The sequence below is a fragment of the Apis cerana genome, linkage group LG2 (genome assembly GCF_029169275.1).
Source record: "Apis cerana isolate GH-2021 linkage group LG2, AcerK_1.0, whole genome shotgun sequence".
Classification (NCBI taxonomy): domain Eukaryota; kingdom Metazoa; phylum Arthropoda; class Insecta; order Hymenoptera; family Apidae; genus Apis; species Apis cerana.
In genome coordinates, this window is record NC_083853.1 from 15,527,674 (window position 1) to 15,544,987 (window position 17,314).

General features: G+C 43.0%; 2 protein-coding genes across 7 annotated transcripts in view; one reads left to right on the plus strand and one right to left on the minus strand.

Annotated features, from left to right (window-relative positions):
* The window catches only part of LOC107992456 (twitchin), a 66,476-nt gene extending 51,959 nt beyond the window's left edge, over positions 1–14,517 (plus strand). For all 5 annotated transcript variants that reach the window (XM_062071714.1, XM_062071710.1, XM_062071712.1 and 2 more), the window contains 33 exons: positions 207–1,088; positions 1,170–1,425; positions 1,513–1,838; positions 1,919–2,221; positions 2,300–2,684; positions 2,754–2,959; positions 3,041–3,501; positions 3,580–4,114; positions 4,182–4,376; positions 4,462–4,945; positions 5,012–5,264; positions 5,342–5,676; positions 5,748–5,863; positions 5,956–6,240; positions 6,311–6,450; positions 6,519–6,782; positions 6,847–7,463; positions 7,541–9,865; positions 9,957–10,090; positions 10,176–10,383; positions 10,468–10,620; positions 10,696–10,922; positions 11,010–11,300; positions 11,379–11,750; positions 11,902–11,958; positions 12,097–12,254; positions 12,312–12,411; positions 12,500–12,642; positions 12,702–12,858; positions 12,937–13,254; positions 13,349–13,462; positions 13,573–13,815; positions 13,935–14,517. In XM_062071714.1, the coding sequence (XP_061927698.1) occupies positions 207–1,088; positions 1,170–1,425; positions 1,513–1,838; positions 1,919–2,221; positions 2,300–2,684; positions 2,754–2,959; positions 3,041–3,501; positions 3,580–4,114; positions 4,182–4,376; positions 4,462–4,945; positions 5,012–5,264; positions 5,342–5,676; positions 5,748–5,863; positions 5,956–6,240; positions 6,311–6,450; positions 6,519–6,782; positions 6,847–7,463; positions 7,541–9,865; positions 9,957–10,090; positions 10,176–10,383; positions 10,468–10,620; positions 10,696–10,922; positions 11,010–11,300; positions 11,379–11,750; positions 11,902–11,958; positions 12,097–12,254; positions 12,312–12,411; positions 12,500–12,642; positions 12,702–12,858; positions 12,937–13,254; positions 13,349–13,462; positions 13,573–13,772 (11,000 nt within the window). In that variant the 3' untranslated portion in view covers positions 13,773–13,815; positions 13,935–14,517. The remainder of the gene's footprint in view (positions 1–206; positions 1,089–1,169; positions 1,426–1,512; positions 1,839–1,918; positions 2,222–2,299; positions 2,685–2,753; positions 2,960–3,040; positions 3,502–3,579; positions 4,115–4,181; positions 4,377–4,461; positions 4,946–5,011; positions 5,265–5,341; positions 5,677–5,747; positions 5,864–5,955; positions 6,241–6,310; positions 6,451–6,518; positions 6,783–6,846; positions 7,464–7,540; positions 9,866–9,956; positions 10,091–10,175; positions 10,384–10,467; positions 10,621–10,695; positions 10,923–11,009; positions 11,301–11,378; positions 11,751–11,901; positions 11,959–12,096; positions 12,255–12,311; positions 12,412–12,499; positions 12,643–12,701; positions 12,859–12,936; positions 13,255–13,348; positions 13,463–13,572; positions 13,816–13,934) is intronic.
* On the minus strand, positions 14,518–17,311 carry LOC107992463 (uncharacterized). Of its 2 annotated transcripts, XM_062071732.1 has the most exons (7): positions 16,659–17,311; positions 16,355–16,579; positions 15,860–16,273; positions 15,576–15,777; positions 15,276–15,506; positions 14,996–15,208; positions 14,518–14,905 (listed from the first exon to the last, which is right to left on the minus strand). In XM_062071732.1, exons 2-7 carry the CDS (start codon positions 16,520–16,522, stop codon positions 14,610–14,612), a joined length of 1,524 nt encoding a protein of 507 aa, XP_061927716.1. In that variant the 5' UTR covers positions 16,523–16,579; positions 16,659–17,311; the 3' UTR covers positions 14,518–14,609. The 2 variants fall into 2 exon arrangements, with proteins under 2 accessions (XP_061927716.1, XP_016903826.1); XM_017048337.3 differs by lacking the exon at positions 16,659–17,311 and having other exon boundaries at positions 16,456–16,594.
* Between the last annotated feature and the right edge of the window lie 3 nt (positions 17,312–17,314).

Consider the following 17,314-nt stretch of genomic DNA (forward strand, 5'->3'; position numbering starts at 1 on the left):
ATAATTGTATTCGAATAAGATATACATATCAAAACCATAAATCATAAATAATTATCCTAACGTAATTTGAATTACATCTCTTTTACTGTGCAACGTGTATGATTGTCAACGAAGCGTTTGAAGTAGGAATAGGCGGTTCTAGCGAAGAAGGGGATTTCTTTTCAATCAAATGAACAGCACATATAAAAAAAATATCTCGTTTGCAGTTCCACCAAAGATCGACAGAAAATACATGCTGGACGTAAAAGTTAAAGCCGGTGGTTTCTACGACTTCGACGTTCCCGTTATCGGCGAACCACCACCGAGCAAGGAATGGTCGCTAAAGGGTACGGTACTTTTGTCCAACGACCGTATCAAGATCGTGAACGAGGATTACAACACGAAAGTTCGCGTGATGGAGGCAAGGCGTTCCGATTCAGGCGTGTACACTCTAGAAGCGAAGAACATCAACGGCAGGGACAGCGCCACCTTGACAGTGAACGTGCTCGATGTGCCCTCCCCGCCGGAAGGCCCTCTCAGGATCGACGGCGTGACGAAGAACGGTTGCAATCTGAAATGGCGTCCGCCGAAAGACGACGGCGGTTCCGAGATTCTCTACTACCAAGTGGAGAAGATGGATACGGAGAACATGAGATGGGTGCCCGTCGCGGAAGCTTCCTCCACTTACGCCCACGTGGACCACTTGATCGAGGGTCACGACTATCAGTTCCGCGTGCGCGCGGTGAACAAGCAAGGAGAATCCTTGCCGCTCACTGGCATGGACACGATCACAGCGAAGGATCCGTACGACAAGCCCGACAAGCCTGGAACACCCGTTGCCACCGACTGGGACAAGGATCGCGTCGACTTGGAATGGACGCCGCCCAAAAAGGACGGTGGATCACCGATCACGGGATACATCATCGAGAAGAAGCCTCGTTTCGGTCAGTGGGAGAAAGCTTTGGAGATCGATGGAACTAAGACGAGCGCTAGAGTTCCAGACCTGGTCGAGGGTCAAGAATACGAGTTCAGAGTTATTGCCGTGAACAAAGCCGGCCCTGGCGAACCATCCGAAGCCTCTTCTCCAATCGTCGCAAAACCACGTTTCCGTGAGTAATCGATTTTGCTCTCTTTCTTTATATTTATATTTATCTTAAATTTAATACGATAACTCTTCTTTCTACACGCAGTTGCCCCATCCTTCGATCCGCACGCGTTGAGCGATCTGGTTGTTCGTGCCGGGCAGAAAATCAATTACATCATTCCTATTCAAGCATCGCCCAAACCTACTGCTACCTGGTCCCTCGATGGAGCCGTGATTATGGCCGATTCTCGTCACGAGATGTACACCACCAATACCGAGACCACTTTCGAAATTCCGTTCTCTGTACGATCAGACACTGGTCGGTATACTCTGACTTTGGAGAACGAGCATGGAAAGTTCAGGTAATCATTCAACTCATCCATACACTCGTCCAACGTGTGTTGGAAAAATGAATGGAACGGATCAGTAAGATGAATGTACTGTTTCAGTGCAAGTGCCAGAGTCACGGTCCTCGACAGACCATCGCCACCGCAGAAACCTCTCGAAATCAGCAAGATCACCAAAGAAGGTTGTCACTTGGCTTGGGGCCATCCGTTGGACGATGGAGGCAGCCCCATATTACACTACGTTATCGAAAAGATGGATTTGTCGCGAGGAACTTGGTCCGATGCTGGCATGAGCATGATATTGAGTCACGAAGTGGCGAGATTAACCCATCGCAAGGAATATCTTTTCCGGGTTAAAGCCGTCAACACGATCGGAGAATCTGATCCGCTCGAAGCGGCCAAGAGTATCGTTGCTAAGAACGAATTCGGTTTGTATCATTGTTGTACTCGTATATTAACGGCTTAAAAATACGACGGATTTATCATAAATACGATTCGCTGCTCTCAGACGAACCCGATGCTCCTGGAAAACCACAGATCACGGATTGGGACAAAGATCACGTCGACTTGCAATGGCCAGCCCCGAGCAGCGATGGTGGCTCCCCGATAACGGAATACATAGTCCAGAAGAAGGAGAAAGGTAGCCCATACTGGGTGAACGCGATTCACGTACCTCCAAGTCAGACGAACACGACTGTTCCCGACTTGACCGAGGGACAAGAATACGAATTCCGCGTGATCGCAGTAAACGCTGCTGGACAATCTGAACCCTCAGAGCCAAGCGATCTGGTCACTGCCAAGCCACGTTACCGTGAGTACAATTTTACTTTACTCCTTGTTGGTGAACCGCTTTTTATCCAAAATCTATCATGCTATCCTAATATTTCAGTGGCTCCAAAGATCAAGACGCCTTTGCAAGATATTCGAGTCAAGGCTGGTCTCATCTTCCACGTGGATATCGATTTTATCGGTGAACCAACCCCGGAGGTCATTTGGACGGTTGGTAGCAAAGAATTGGAAAGTGACAAGAGAACGACCGTTACCTCGATAGGTTATCACACCATCGTTCACACAGTCAACGCCCAGAGATCCGATTCTGGGCTGTATCACTTGTTATTGAAGAACAGCAGCGGAATAGACGAAGGTAGCTTCCAGGTGATCGTTCTCGACAGACCAGGTCCGCCGGAAGGTCCCCTGCAGTACGAAGAGATCACCAGTCAATCGGTCACGTTGTCTTGGAAACCGCCTAAAGATAATGGCGGTAGCGAGATCACGTGAGTAAATACTTGAGACGTTATAGAATGAGAAGAGAAGCGAAAAATAATGGATTGTTCGTTTCGCAGTGGATATATAATAGAGAAACGTGATTTGACCCATGGTGGTGGTTGGGTTCCGGCAATAACGCACGTCAATCCTAAATATACCCACGCCACGGTGCCGAGGTTGCTCGAAGGTACGACTTACGAGTTCAGAATAAGCGCGGAAAATCTTCAGGGACGCTCGGATCCGCTCACTACCGACCACTCGATCGTCGCCAAGAACCAATTCGGTAAACTTTTTTCAACGTTTGTCACACGAGATTAAGAATCGTGTGTTATCATTACACTACTTTGTACTATTATATCATCAGTCGCACCTGGACAGCCTGGCAAGCCGGAATGCGTGGACGCGGACAAGGATCACATAAAGATCAGATGGACGGCGCCGATCAGCAACGGTGGATCGAAGATCATTGGCTACGACGTGGAGCGACGCGATCGTGCGACTGGTCGATGGTTGAAGTTGACCAAGGAACCTGCGAGATACGCAGAGTATTACGACGACCATGTGACCGAGGGTCATCAATACGAGTACCGGGTGACTGCGATAAATGCAGCTGGATCGGGCAAACCCAGCGACACGTCTGCCGTATTTATCGCGAAACCGATGAAAGAGAAACCGAAATTGAATCTGGACGCGTTAATTGGACGCAAGATCAAAGTTCGTGCCGGAGAACCTATCAACGTTAACATTCCACTGTCCGGTGCGCCAACCCCCACCATCGTGTGGACCAAAGACGGAAAGCCTCTCTTCGAAACTCTCAGAATATCGGTGAGTTATCGACAATTTCAATCGACAGTTTCAACGAGTAGTTTTAACTTAACTCTTTTCTTTCTTCCTTCCTTCCAGACCGAAACCAAGAGCGATCGTACCAACTTGCTGGTCGAAAAATCCGTGCGAGAAGATGGCGGCATTTACACGATTACCGCAACGAACGAGCACGGAAAAGATTCGGCTGATATCGAGGTGATCGTGGTCGACAGACCGGGACCACCTCAAGGCCCGCTTCAGTACACCGGCACCACGCAGGAATCCGTTTCGTTGTCCTGGAACCGACCCGTGGACGACGGTGGATCCGACATAACCAATTACATTGTCGAAGTGTCGGACTATGGAACCGACAACTGGCGGCAAACGCCCGGCTATTGCCCGAGAACGAGCTACACGGCCAAAGGTCTGACCGAAGGCAAGAAATACGTGTTCAGAGTGCGAGCAGAAAACATGTACGGTGTGTCGGAACCATTGGAAGGCAAACCGGTCATCGCCAAGAGTCCGTACGATCCACCGGATGCTCCCAGTCAGCCCGAAATTCTTGGGTACACGCCCAATAGCTGCAGTCTTTTCTGGAATCCACCGCTCAATACCGGTGGCAAACCCATCACAGGTTAGATATTCCTCCCTCGTGTCTTTCGAGTCGAGCGTTGATATTCAAAACCTAACCTCTAACGCAGGATATTACGTGGAAAGACGCGAACGGGGTGGCGAATGGCTCAAAGTCAACAACTATCCTACTCCGAATACAACGTTCACGGTGCAAGATCTTCACGAGGGATCTAAATACGAATTCCGCGTTATCGCTGTCAACGAGGCCGGACCTGGTAAACCCAGCAAGCCGACCGAGCCTATTACCGCTGGACATCAACGTCGTGAGTATAATGATATTAATTATAATAATAGATATATAAATTTTCTCGAAGAAATCGTCGCAAAAAAACTTGTCGATCGTTTCAGTTCGTCCCGATGCTCCCGAACCACCGAAACCAGACAGAATCACGAAAGATTCGGTGACGTTGAGTTGGCGGCCGCCACGCAGCGACGGTGGCGCCAAGATTAGAGGTTATATCATTCAGATGAAGCAGAGAGGCCAGGACGAATGGGATGACGTTAATGGCGCCCTTATACCGACCAACGTGTACACTGTGCCAAAACTCACCGAGGGAGAGGAATATCTGTTCAGAGTGATCGCCGTGAACGATGTGGGCAACAGCGATCCCAGTCGACCGAGCAATCCGATCGTTATCGAGGAACAACCCAACAAGCCTGTCATGGATCTCGGAGGGGTTCGCGATATTACCGTCCGTGCCGGCGAAGATTTCTCCATACACGTGCCTTATATCGGTTTCCCCAAACCCACTGCTACCTGGTATGCCAACGACGTAATCAAAGACGAGACCGAGCCACGCGTGCACCAACAATTGGGCGACGATTACGCTAGGTAACACTTATCGATCACGCTCACAAATTGATCGTCGTAATTACGAATCGATTCTCTTGTTCGCAGTCTCGTGGTGAAAAATGCGAAACGTTCGGACGGTGGCCAATACCGCCTTCAGTTACGCAATTCCTCGGGCTTCGACACCGCCACTGTGAACGTGAAGGTTCTGGATCGACCAAATCCGCCCGAGAATCTTCACGCCGATGAATTTGGCGGTGATGCTCTCACGCTATTCTGGAACCCACCGAAAGACAATGGCGGAGCTGACATCACGAACTACGTCGTCGAGAAACGAGAACCGAAGGGCTCGTGGTCCAAGGTTCGCGTGTTACGATCTTGGAAACTCGGCACGTTTCGCGATATCTTTCGTTCACTCTCCTTCTCTTATTACGACAGGTGAGCAGCTACGTGACGACACCGTTCTTCCGAGTAAGAAATCTAACGGTCGGAAGTATGTACGAATTCCGAGTAATGGCCGAAAATCAATATGGCACTTCGGATCCTGTAACCACGATGGATCCGATCAAAGCCAGGCATCCGTTCGATCCACCCGGGCCACCTGGAACGCCAAAGGGCGTTGAGACGACGGAGGACAGCATCACGATTACCTGGACGAAGCCTCGCCACGACGGTGGTTCTCCTATCCTTGGATACGTTATCGAGAAGCGTCTGTTGAGCGAGGACAAGTGGGTGAAAGCCACTCCATCTCTCGTCCACGAAACTAACTACAGGTAATTCTCGCTATACCGATCGAGTACTTGGTCGGTAAACGATTATCGATTAATGGTTTGAATTTTTGTAGAGTCACCGGCCTCATAGAGAATCATGACTACGAATTCCGCGTCGCAGCCGAAAACGCAGCAGGACGCGGACCGTGGAGTTCCAACTCGGACGTTATCAGGGCCAGTGCACCACCGTGTGAGTGTCTTTTGATCGAAATATTACTCCGTCGATATATGTTATGCCGCCTAAATTTGTGCATTCGTCATTCGCACAAATTCTTTTTCCAGTCCCACCGAGGATCACGTCCGACCTCAGTATTCGCGACATGACGGTCATCGCCGGAGAACCGTTCACGATAACCGTACCCTACACGGCGAACCCAAAACCAAGGCCAAGCTGGTCCATCAACGGCGAAGAAGTACTCACGAGCGATAGAATCAAATTCGACACAACTGACATCGCCTCGCAATTCGTCAATAAAAAGGCAAAGAGATCCGACACGGGAACGTACACGATATATCTCACGAACACCGTCGGCACGGACTCTGCCTCGTGCAGAGTTCTCGTCGTCGGTGAGTATTCGAAACCTTTTCTCGATTTTATTAACTCTTTACTCTTAACTGTTGTATTCTTCTCGCGCAGATAAACCATCTCCTCCGCAAGGACCGCTCGATATTTCCGACATCACTCCCGAAACGTGTACGTTGTCTTGGAAAGCGCCGTTCGACGATGGTGGTTCGCCTGTTACGAATTACATCGTGGAAAAATTAGACCCGGCTGGCGTGAGTACTCTGTTTTTCCTCTCGAGAGGAACGTTGAGAAGGTTTATTCACCAACCATTATTTTCCAGTACTGGGTGAAATTGAGCAGTTTCGTGAGGAACACTCACTACGACGTGATCGGTCTCGAGCCGAATCGCCAGTACAACTTCCGAGTTCGCGCGGAGAATCAGTACGGTATATCGGAACCGTTGCAAGCGGACGAGCCGATTACGGCCAAATTCCCGTTCACCGTTCCCGACCCACCTGGACAGCCACGCGTCATCGATTGGGACACCTCGAACGCGACCCTGGTGTGGACCCGGCCGATATCCGACGGTGGATCCCGCGTCCAGGTAGAGAATAAACGCGCGATAACTCTCTCGAGTCTCGAAAATGAAAATAAATCGTTTTCTTCAGGGCTACAAGATCGAGTTCCGCGACCCTGCCGACGACGCCCAATGGCGAGTGGCGAACGATTATTTGGTCAAGGACACGACTTACATTTGCTACAATCTGTTGAGCGGACACGAGTACGAGTTCAGGATACGCGCGAAGAACGCGGCCGGTTTCAGCAAACCCAGTCCACCTTCGCCGCCGTTCAAGTTGAAGAGCAAGTTCAACGTGCCCTCGCCACCTGGCACGCCTCAAGTTGTCAAGGTCGGCAAGAACTACGTCGACCTGAAGTGGGAAGCGCCGATCTCCGACGGAGGTAGTCGCATCACCGGGTACGTGATAGAGAAGCGCGAGGTGGGAAGCGCGATCTGGGCCAAGTGCAACGAGTACAACGTGACCGACACCGAGTACACCGTTCTGCACCTGATCGAGCGCGGTGATTACGAGTTCCGAATCTTCGCGGTGAACGCCGCTGGAAGGTCGGAGCCGAGCTCCTGCACCACACCGGTCAAGATCTGCGAGGTGGAGGGTGGCGAGAAACCGGAATTCGTCAGAACTCTGCCGATCAGTACCAACGTACCTCTCGGCAAAACTTGCGTACTCGAATGCGAGGCAACCGGGAAACCGTTGCCCACCGCAAGGTTCGTCGAGATCGCTTTTCAATCTTTTTTAGGTTCCTCGTTTAATCGACCGATAATCTATATCTTGCGAATTTTAGGTGGTTGAAGAACGGCAGAGAGATCACGATCGGCGGCCGTTTCCGTGCGGAGGCGTTCGATGGAATTTACAGGCTCGTGATATCCGACGTTTCCGATTCGGACACTGGAGATTACAGCTGCCAAATTTCGAATCCGCTTGGTCTGGCCACGACCACGTGTCGGTTGAAGATCGGCTCTCCGCCGCGTATCGAGCGTATGCCCGACATCTTGTATTTGGCCGAGAACGACAACACGAAGATCAAGATTTATTACAGCGGCGATCAGCCGATGGACGTTACGTTGAAGAAAGACGGGCGAAAAGTGGTGGAGACCAGCCACATCAAGTACACAGTGTTCGACGAGTACCTGATCATCTTCATCAAAGATATTCAGAAGGACGACGCCGGCGTGTACGACGTTTCCATAACGAACGACAGCGGTAGCGTGAGCGGTTCGTTCAACGTGTGCATCACGGGATTGCCAGGGCCGCCGAGCGAGCCCCTCGAGGTGACCGACATCGACAAGCACACCTGCACCGTGTCCTGGCGTCCGCCCAAGTTCGACGGTGGCGTTCGCGTCACTCACTACGTGGTGGAGCGTCGCGACGTGAGCCACACCCACTGGATCATCGTCTCCTCCTTCTGCAAGGATTGCAGCTTCATGGTACAGGGTCTGACCGAGGGACAAGAGTACCTGTTCCGCGTGATGGCGGTGAACGACAACGGCATGGGGCCTCCCCTCGAGGGAACCAATCCCATCAAAGCGAAAGCGCCCTTCGACCCTCCGGGTCCTCCCGGCACGCCGAAGGTGACCGAGGTCGGCGGAGATTTCGTGAATCTTTCGTGGGAGAAGCCGGAATCGGACGGCGGCTCGAAGATCCAAGGATACTGGATCGACAAGCGCGAAGTAGGCAGCCAGGCGTGGGTGCGCGTCAACGTGATCATCTGCCTGCCCACGCAGATCAACATCACGAATCTGATCGAGGGAAGGCAGTACGAGTTCCGCGTGTTCGCCCAGAACGCCGCCGGACTCGGGCCCGAGTCGAAAGCCTCGACCTCGGTCAAGATAGCCGATCCGCAAGCGGCCAAAGCGCCGGAAGTGATCCAACCGTTGCACAAGGTGAGCTGCGTGCAGAACCACAACGCTCAGTTCCAGTGCAAGATCATCGGCACTCCGAAACCGACCATCACGTGGTTCAAGGGCGCTCGAGAGATCGTGAGCGGATCCCGGTACAACATATACTCGGAGGGCGACGTGCACAACCTGATCATTCACGACGTGTTCGGGGAGGACGCGGACGAGTACTTCTGCCGCGCCGTGAACAAATGTGGCGTCAAGTCGACCAAGGGCGAGCTTTTGATCAAGACACCGCCCAAGTTGAACGTGCCCCCACGATTCCGAGACACCGCCTTCTTCGACAAAGGCGTCAATGTGGTGATAAAGATCCCGTTCACCGGTTACCCGAAACCGAAGATAACTTGGGTCAGAGAGGGGGAGCTGATCGAGTCCGGGGGACACTACACGGTGGAGGTGAAGGAAAGGCACGCGGTGCTCACCATCATAGACGGAAATCGCATCGATTCCGGACCTTACCGCATCACAGCGGAGAACGACCTTGGCCAAGATAGCGCCATCATCAAGATACAGATCAGCGATAGACCCGATCCACCGAGATTCCCTCAAGTGGACAACGTCGGCCACGACTCGTTGGCTCTCACCTGGAAACCGCCCGTTTGGGACGGAGGTAGCAACATCACCAATTACCTGGTCGAGAAGAGGGAACACCCGATGACCAGCTGGATCAGAGTCGGTAACACAAGGTTCTGTTCCATGGCGGTTACCGGGCTCAGCCCGGGCCACCAGTACGACTTCCGGGTTTGCGCCGAAAATATTTACGGAAGATCGGACCCGAGCGAGGTGACGCCGTTGATCACGACCAAGGGTACCGTCAAGAGAGAGTTTAAGCAAAAGGAGTACAAAGTGGACGAGACGGGCAAAAAGATTCGTGGACGAAGCGACGAGAAGCCTCGAGATTACGATCAATTCGTGTTCGACGTTTACAGTAAATACGTGCCGCAGCCTGTCGAGATCAAACACATCTCCGTCTACGACAGATACGATATTCTCGAAGAGATCGGAACTGGCGCGTTCGGAGTTGTCCACCGTTGTCGAGAGAGATCCACTGGAAATATATTCGCGGCCAAGTTTATTCCCGTGTCCCATGCGATGGAGAAGGAACTTATTAGGAAGGAAATTGATATAATGAATCAACTCCATCATCCGAAATTGATCAATCTTCACGATGCCTTCGAAGACGACGACGAAATGGTTCTGATCTTCGAATTGTAAGTATCGCTTTCTTATTCTCAACTGTCGTTACGTGTCTCTTTTCGTTTCTCCTCTCGCTCATCATCCCTTTTGTCGTTCGTTATTCAGCTTATCCGGCGGTGAACTCTTCGAGAGAATCACGGCAGAAGGTTACACCATGTCCGAGGCCGAGGTTATCAACTACATGAGACAGATTTGCGAAGGCGTGAAACATATGCACGAAAAGAACATTATACATTTAGGTGAAAGAAAAATATTCTCGCATTTTTACTCCTGCGTCGATAAGAAAGTAGAGATTCTGATATTAAATTCGTCTTCCCCTTTCAGATATCAAACCTGAGAATATCATGTGCCAGACGCGTAACAGTACCAACGTGAAATTGATCGATTTTGGTTTGGCCACGAAACTCGATCCCAACGAGGTGGTGAAAATCAGCACTGGCACGGCAGAATTTGCCGCACCAGAAATCGTCGAACGCGAACCGGTCGGTTTCTACACGGATATGTGGGCTTGTGGTGTTTTGGCCTATGTTTTGTAAGCGAATGATACTCGAGACGATCATTTTCGCGTGTCCCTTTCACTTCGATTCGTTCAATTAAAAAATGAAAAATTTTACAGGTTGAGCGGACTTTCACCATTCGCTGGAGACAATGACATCGAGACGTTGAAGAATGTCAAAGCTTGCGATTGGGACTTTGACGAAGAAGCGTTCCGCGATGTATCCGAAGAAGGCAAAGACTTCATTAGACGATTACTTATCAAGAATAAAGAGTACGTCGCATACTTCGTTAAGATGTACATTCTCTATAAATTTTGCATATTTAAAAATTTTATTTTCGCATTTAGAAAGCGCATGACTGCCCACGAATGTCTTCTTCATCCATGGTTAACGGGCGATCACAGCAATCGTACGACATCGATCGCGAGCAGTCGATATCTGAACTTCAGAGACAGGCTACGAGCCAAGTATGAGAATTGGGATAAATATGTTCTTCCTATTGGTCGATTAGCTGAATATTCTTCGCTCAGGAAATTATTGATTGACAAATACAAGATCTACGATTCCTGCTTCGGTAAGGACAATCGTTCGATTTCGAAAAAGATTAATTTCTTCGTAATTTTCTTTGATCTTGAAATAAAATCACCTTTTTGTCACGTAGATCGGCGACAAGCGGCACCTAGATTCGTTATCAAACCTACAAGTGCGTTCGCATATGAAGGACAAAGCGTCAAATTCACGTGTCGTGTGATCGCGATCGCCTCTCCGACTCTTACATGGTTCCACAACAATCAGGAACTCCGCCAATCCGTGAAATTCATGAAACGATATCACGGTGACGATTATACATTCATTATTAACAGGGTGAAACTAGAGGACAGAGGGGAATACGTGATCAGAGCGGAGAATCATTATGGTTATAGAGAGGAAGTCGTTTTCCTCAACGTGCAACGTAAGCATTTGAAAAGCCTTGCTCTCGTTATCGTATAAGTAATGGATCAGAAATTATTCTTCTCGATTATTTTTATAGCTTTGCCCAAAGAGATTCCAAAGTATAGGCCAGAATTACATCCAGTTCGAAGAAGAGAGCCACTTGGTTACAACGTTTGGTTAGAAACTATTGAATCGGCGCCGAACTTTACTTTCCTTCTTCGACCACGTGTCATTCAAGTCAGGCAAACGTGCAAACTTCTTTGCTGTCTCAGTGGTAATCCACCACCAACGGTCAAATGGTTTAAAGATAGAGAAGAATTGTCGAAATATCATTATCCGATGACGCACGCGGACGGTGTGGTCACGATGGAAATAATCGACTGTAAACCAGAAGATAGCGGTAAATATCGTTGCGTCGCGACAAACATTCATGGAAAGGATGAAACTAGCTGCGTAGTCATTGTCGAAGGTAATTTAGAAGAGATTCAGTTTTTCTTAAGCGTTCTATCAAATATGTATAATATAAATTATTATTTTACTTTCCTTTTTCTTTTTCCTTTCATTTTTATGTTTATTTATATTAGTAGGAAAGTATTCATTTGTAAAAAATTGTTTCGCAGGCACTGGAGAAACTGAGGAGCAAGTTAAATTAGCGCACGATCTCCTACATTCCGGGGGTAAAAAGCGTAGTCCTTATTATTTTTAATTTTCCTTGTATCGATTCAAATTTAAAATTAATCTTGTTAATTTTTTTATTTGATGATAATCCATTTGTTAATTATCAATGGAAAAAAAAATTTATATCTTTTTGTTAGATCGAAAATTCATCGAGCAACCGTTGAAACCGGCACCACCGCCGATCGTGACGGTGCATAAAGCTGGTGGATATAGTGGATACAGTTCTACAACCACTCAGGGTTACAACTACAGTAGTTCTTCCGCTAAGAACACTTCCAGTTCATTTTCTTATAAAGTAAGTTTAAAAAAAAAGGCAAGAAAGATAAATATTTGATGTATATAATTTTTTTAGGCTACAGACTCTAGTACAGAAAAACGAAGTGTCAAGAAATATGGACTTGATAGCACCGGCAGTCCATCTCGTTCTAGAAGTACGACGAAAGAATTAATCTGTAAGTAAAATATTTTATATTCTTCGAAATAATTGTAATTCATCGAATAAACAATCTGATAATTTGTTTTTTTTTTTCTTTTTTTAAGATCCTCCGGATGAATCTATGAGAGCACCAAAATTCACGAAGAAATTGAGCGATCTCACTATTAATGACGGCGAACAGTTAGAACTTAGCGTAAATGTTGACGGTGATCCAGAACCGCAAGTAACTTGGTCCAAGAATGGCAAGGCAAGTATACGATATTGAAATCGAAATGTAATTTAAAATTAATAAGCATTTTCCGTTAGACGCTGAGTTCGTCAGGAATCATGAGCTTAAAATATAAAGGCGGTGTCGCGACTCTCGTTATCAATGAAGTATTCCCTGAAGATGAGGGCGAATATGCTTGTCAAGCAAGCAACAGCATTGGTACAGTAACTACCTCGTGTAAATTAACGGTAAAACGTAAGTAAAAAATCGCGAATCATTTTGTTAATACATAAAATAACGAAGAGAATTTTTGTATAAATATGTGCATTTTAGCTATGACGAGTGGATCTTCGAAGAAAAAGACCGATGATAAACCTCCCAAGATCGTAGACCATGTGAGCAGTATGTTTGTAAAGGATGGTGAACCAGTAACCTTGAGTTGTAGAATAATCGGTGCGAAAAAATTCGATGTGGTCTGGTTACATAACAATAAAGAAATCAAACCTAGCAAGGACTTCCAGTACAGCAGCGAAGCTAATATTTATAAATTGAACATTGCCGAAATCTTCCCCGAAGACTCTGGTACTTATACTTGCGAGGCATTCAATGATGCAGGAGAAAGCTTCTCATCGTGCACATTAAATGTTCTTGGTAAGTTAACGATCATTTTCGAATGGTTTATTTTACTTGTATATATTATTAATAAAGCAAATGTCTTCTTATTTTGCAATTTATTTATTTATAGTTCCAAACGAGGAACCGAAAAGTCCAGTCTTCGCGACATTCCCACAATCTGCAACGGTAAGCGAAGGCGAATCAGTTACATTCGTATGCAAGACTGAAACCGCGCCTTTGAAAGGTAAAAAAAATGTTTCTTTCTATAGTAAAAATTTAATGTATAGAATGTTGGTAATTTTTTTTCTTTTTTTTTTTTTATAAGTAAATATTATTGTATCTATAATGTTACAGTAACGTGGTTGAAAGATGGGAAAGCACTCCCAGAATCTAGCAGCAGATATTTGTTCAGTTCAGATGGTGACAAATCGTTTGAGTTGCGTATTAAGTCATGTACAGCTAGTGATGTGGGTCAGTATGTTGCTCGTGCGATTGGTAAAAAGGGTGAAACCAATGCTGCTTTCGCCCTAAATGTTACCAGTGCTAATGAATAATGAAATCGCTGATTTCATACATGACAAGTCACGATGCAATAAGGTTTGACGAAAATTTCTATTTCTCTTTTTTATGTTATGTCCATATATAAATTTCTTATATAAATTAGCATATCGATCATTAATTTCAATATTTATTTCTTTTAATATATCTTTTTTCAGTTTCTAAAATATTATCAGGAGGGCAATAAGAAAAAAAAAATGTAAAAATGAATTGTATAAATGTGCAACTTGAAAATAATTGCGGTTATAAGCAACGTAATGCTCGTGTATAAAAAAAAAATTGGAAAATTACTGTATTCATGCTATTCTATATGTAAATTATCATGGAACGCTATATTTACTTTTTGTGTGCTTATCATATCGCAAAACAAAAAAAAACAAATGATGTTATATGATGAAAAACGAATCCAAAGCGTTAAAAAATACGGATAGCACGCTATACGCTAATACGAGCTTTGCTGTATACACGAATTAGTATATTTTAAATACACAATCGTACACAAACGGCAGTATAACATACAAAATTTTCGTTATAATCAAATAGCAGGATAACCAGCATCCTCGTATATTGTCGAAACAGCAACAACACTTTATCTTGTTAGATGATTATACGATAAAATTTAACACTGCCGAGATGTACGTTTTTATTCCATATAATCGTACGCACTGTCGTGTTATACATGTTTGAAGACTGCTTCCGTTACAAAATTTCAGATAAATAAAAAATGATTCAAATATAAAATTTGATTTGATTTTTTTTATTTTCCTTTTATCATTACTATACTATAATTTCATAAAATATTTAACATCATATTCAAGTACAAAAAATTCTTATTAAACAGTGTCGTATAAAGTATGGGGATCTATAATATTAAAACAATTCATCATGGGAGAAATAGAATCTTCAAGGCCCATTTTTATCTCTGTGTGCAAAAATTGATTATTGTCTTCAGAAACATTTAATATCATTATACCAGTTAGATTAATCTCTACATATCTTAACTCGCACCAACGATCTTTATATGCGACAAAACTTAATAAAGTATGATCAACGCGTCCTTTTAAACATTCTTCTCTTTTACAAACAGAATTTCTTCTCGTAATATCGATTCTTAGAAGAATCGCCATATCTAAATTATTATTTTACGAAAATTGTTAAAAGTTTTCATACAAAGAGACAAATATTACGTTTATATTTAAATATATTTTTCCATATTTACCGATCAAAAATAACGTTGAATCATATGTAAGAAGTGCATTTACTCTTTGCAAATTAGGATTATTGTACAAACCCTTAACAATACGCCAATAATTATTTTCAGGATAATAAATATAAAGTGTCGATTTTAAAAAAAATAATCTTCCATTTAGAACACAATGAGGAGGAACCTCTGTAAAACATTCAGGGACATATGCGCCTTCTTTCCATTCACCTGAAATCGTTTGTGTATCGTTATAACCAAAATTTTTAAAAATATTTCTTTCAATTCGATTTTTAACCTGTGTGAATATCAAGAATATCAACTGAACGTAACTTCACCCTGTGCTTTCCCACACCACCTACTATAATTAATTTGTTGCTTATAAATACAGCAATCATGTGTCTTCTTGGATTTGGCAATTCTGCTTGATAATACCATTTTTTAGATAAAAGGCAATAACGTGAAATAATTTCGTTAAATTGTCCACCTTCTAAACCTACTTCTCCACCAATTGTATATACACTGAAACCTAAAGCAATATTTCTGATGATTAGAAATTTTTTTTTAATAATCTAGATAGAACTTATTAGTAACACACCTCTACCAGTAACTTGCATTCCATTTATCCATTTTTCTGGATATTGAATACTTTTTAATTGTATAGATTTACATAAAATATTATTATCCCAAATATACAAATTTGCAATTTTGTTATCATTGCTGTCATCTCTTTCACAAACAACTGTACCCTTTATAAATTTATATTCCCTTTCTTCTTTAATATCTATGGTATCTGATATCTGTAGTTAAAATATCTCAAATTTTATATATCATAAAAATTACATATATGTATAAGTAAATATGAAAAAAAAAATTATTTACCATATGATGTTTCATCCACTTATTCCTTACAAAATATAAATAATTTTTACTAGATCTCACATTAATATTTTGTATTAATTGATTAATATTATCTGTAGTTAATTCAATAAGCATAGATAAAGGAAGCTCCTTGAAACGGTCTAAACAAACAGATAGACAAATGTCTCGTAATGGTTTTATGTTCAATTCTTGTGCTAACAACCATATATCAATTACTTTGTCTGGTAATAACCAACATAAAACTATAATTTCTATAATATCATTTATTAATTCATCAACGATAAATAATACACTCAACTGTAATAAATTCAATAATTCTATAAAATTATTTTGGAAAAACTTTGTCATAGACACTTTTATGGAATGATAATAAATATTTACACGTTCCTCATTATGGATCCATTCGACAAAATTCTAAAAATATAAAAATTACATAATTACCACAATAACATAAACAAATTTTTCTACTTATCTAATGTAAATCACAAAAATAACCTGTAAAGTGTATAAAGCAATGTCATAATTAATAACATGTTCCTTGTTATGAGAATCATTAAAATTATGAGAAAAAAGAGATGCAAAATAGCAACTCTTACTTGCAAGTTTTTCTTTGTTCACTTTTAAGCGATTTTCTTTAAGAATCAAAGTTAAATATTCCTCCATGACTAATCATTCTTTGTCATTTGTAACTATAACTGTAAGTCACTCCAAATTCAAAATCTAAAATTGAAATGCAAAAAAAGACAACGGCAAAATATAAAATAAATCATACATTCTATATATATTTTTTGTCTGATACCTTTAGAATCTTATTATCACTTTAGTATCATTCTCAATATTACCGATTCGGCTTAGAGTTACAAAACGTTGGAATCATTATCATTTAATTAATAGTTGGAATTAAAATTAAATTTCAATATAAAATACAAATAAGGAAGAATAAATATTCTGTTATAGAATATTTTCTAAACATATGTGAAATACATTTTACGTGTAATTATTATTTACATAAGCAATTTATATAAATATTTGAAAAAATATTTAAAAAAAAAAATTATTTTTATGAAGTTATTATTTTAAAAAAAATATATCATAAAGATAAATATATAATATCTATATCTTTTACATTAAAGATTAAAACACATTATAATTGTCATTATAATAATTGTCCAAAAAAACAACTAAAAAAACAAAATAAAGTGGAAGGATAAAAATAAATTAAATGATTAATTCTTAATTTTTAATCAGTTTTCTTTTTTGCTATTTTTTCTTTTTATCTATACTTGTTCTTCTACTTTTTTTCCGCTCAAGAGAATTATATATGAATTTATTTATACTTAGTTAACTTCTTATAGTAATTAAAAAAATCTATAAATTTATCAAACATACATATATCTATAAAAATACGTTTAAGAAATTATTTTTAAAATCTGCGCAATCGCAAAGTTCTCGTAT

Bases quoted from the DNA above. Each gene is read 5' to 3' on its own strand.
- LOC107992463 (XM_062071732.1), bottom strand. From the start codon at position 16,522: ATGGAGGAATATTTAACTTTGATTCTTAAAGAAAATCGCTTAAAAGTG. The intron at 16,274-16,354 runs GTTATTTTTGTG...TTATATTTTTAG, and splicing joins TTGCTTTATACACTTTACAG to AATTTTGTCGAATGGATCCA. The intron at 14,906-14,995 runs GTAAATATGGAA...ATAATAATTTAG, and splicing joins TTCAACGTTATTTTTGATCG to ATATGGCGATTCTTCTAAGA.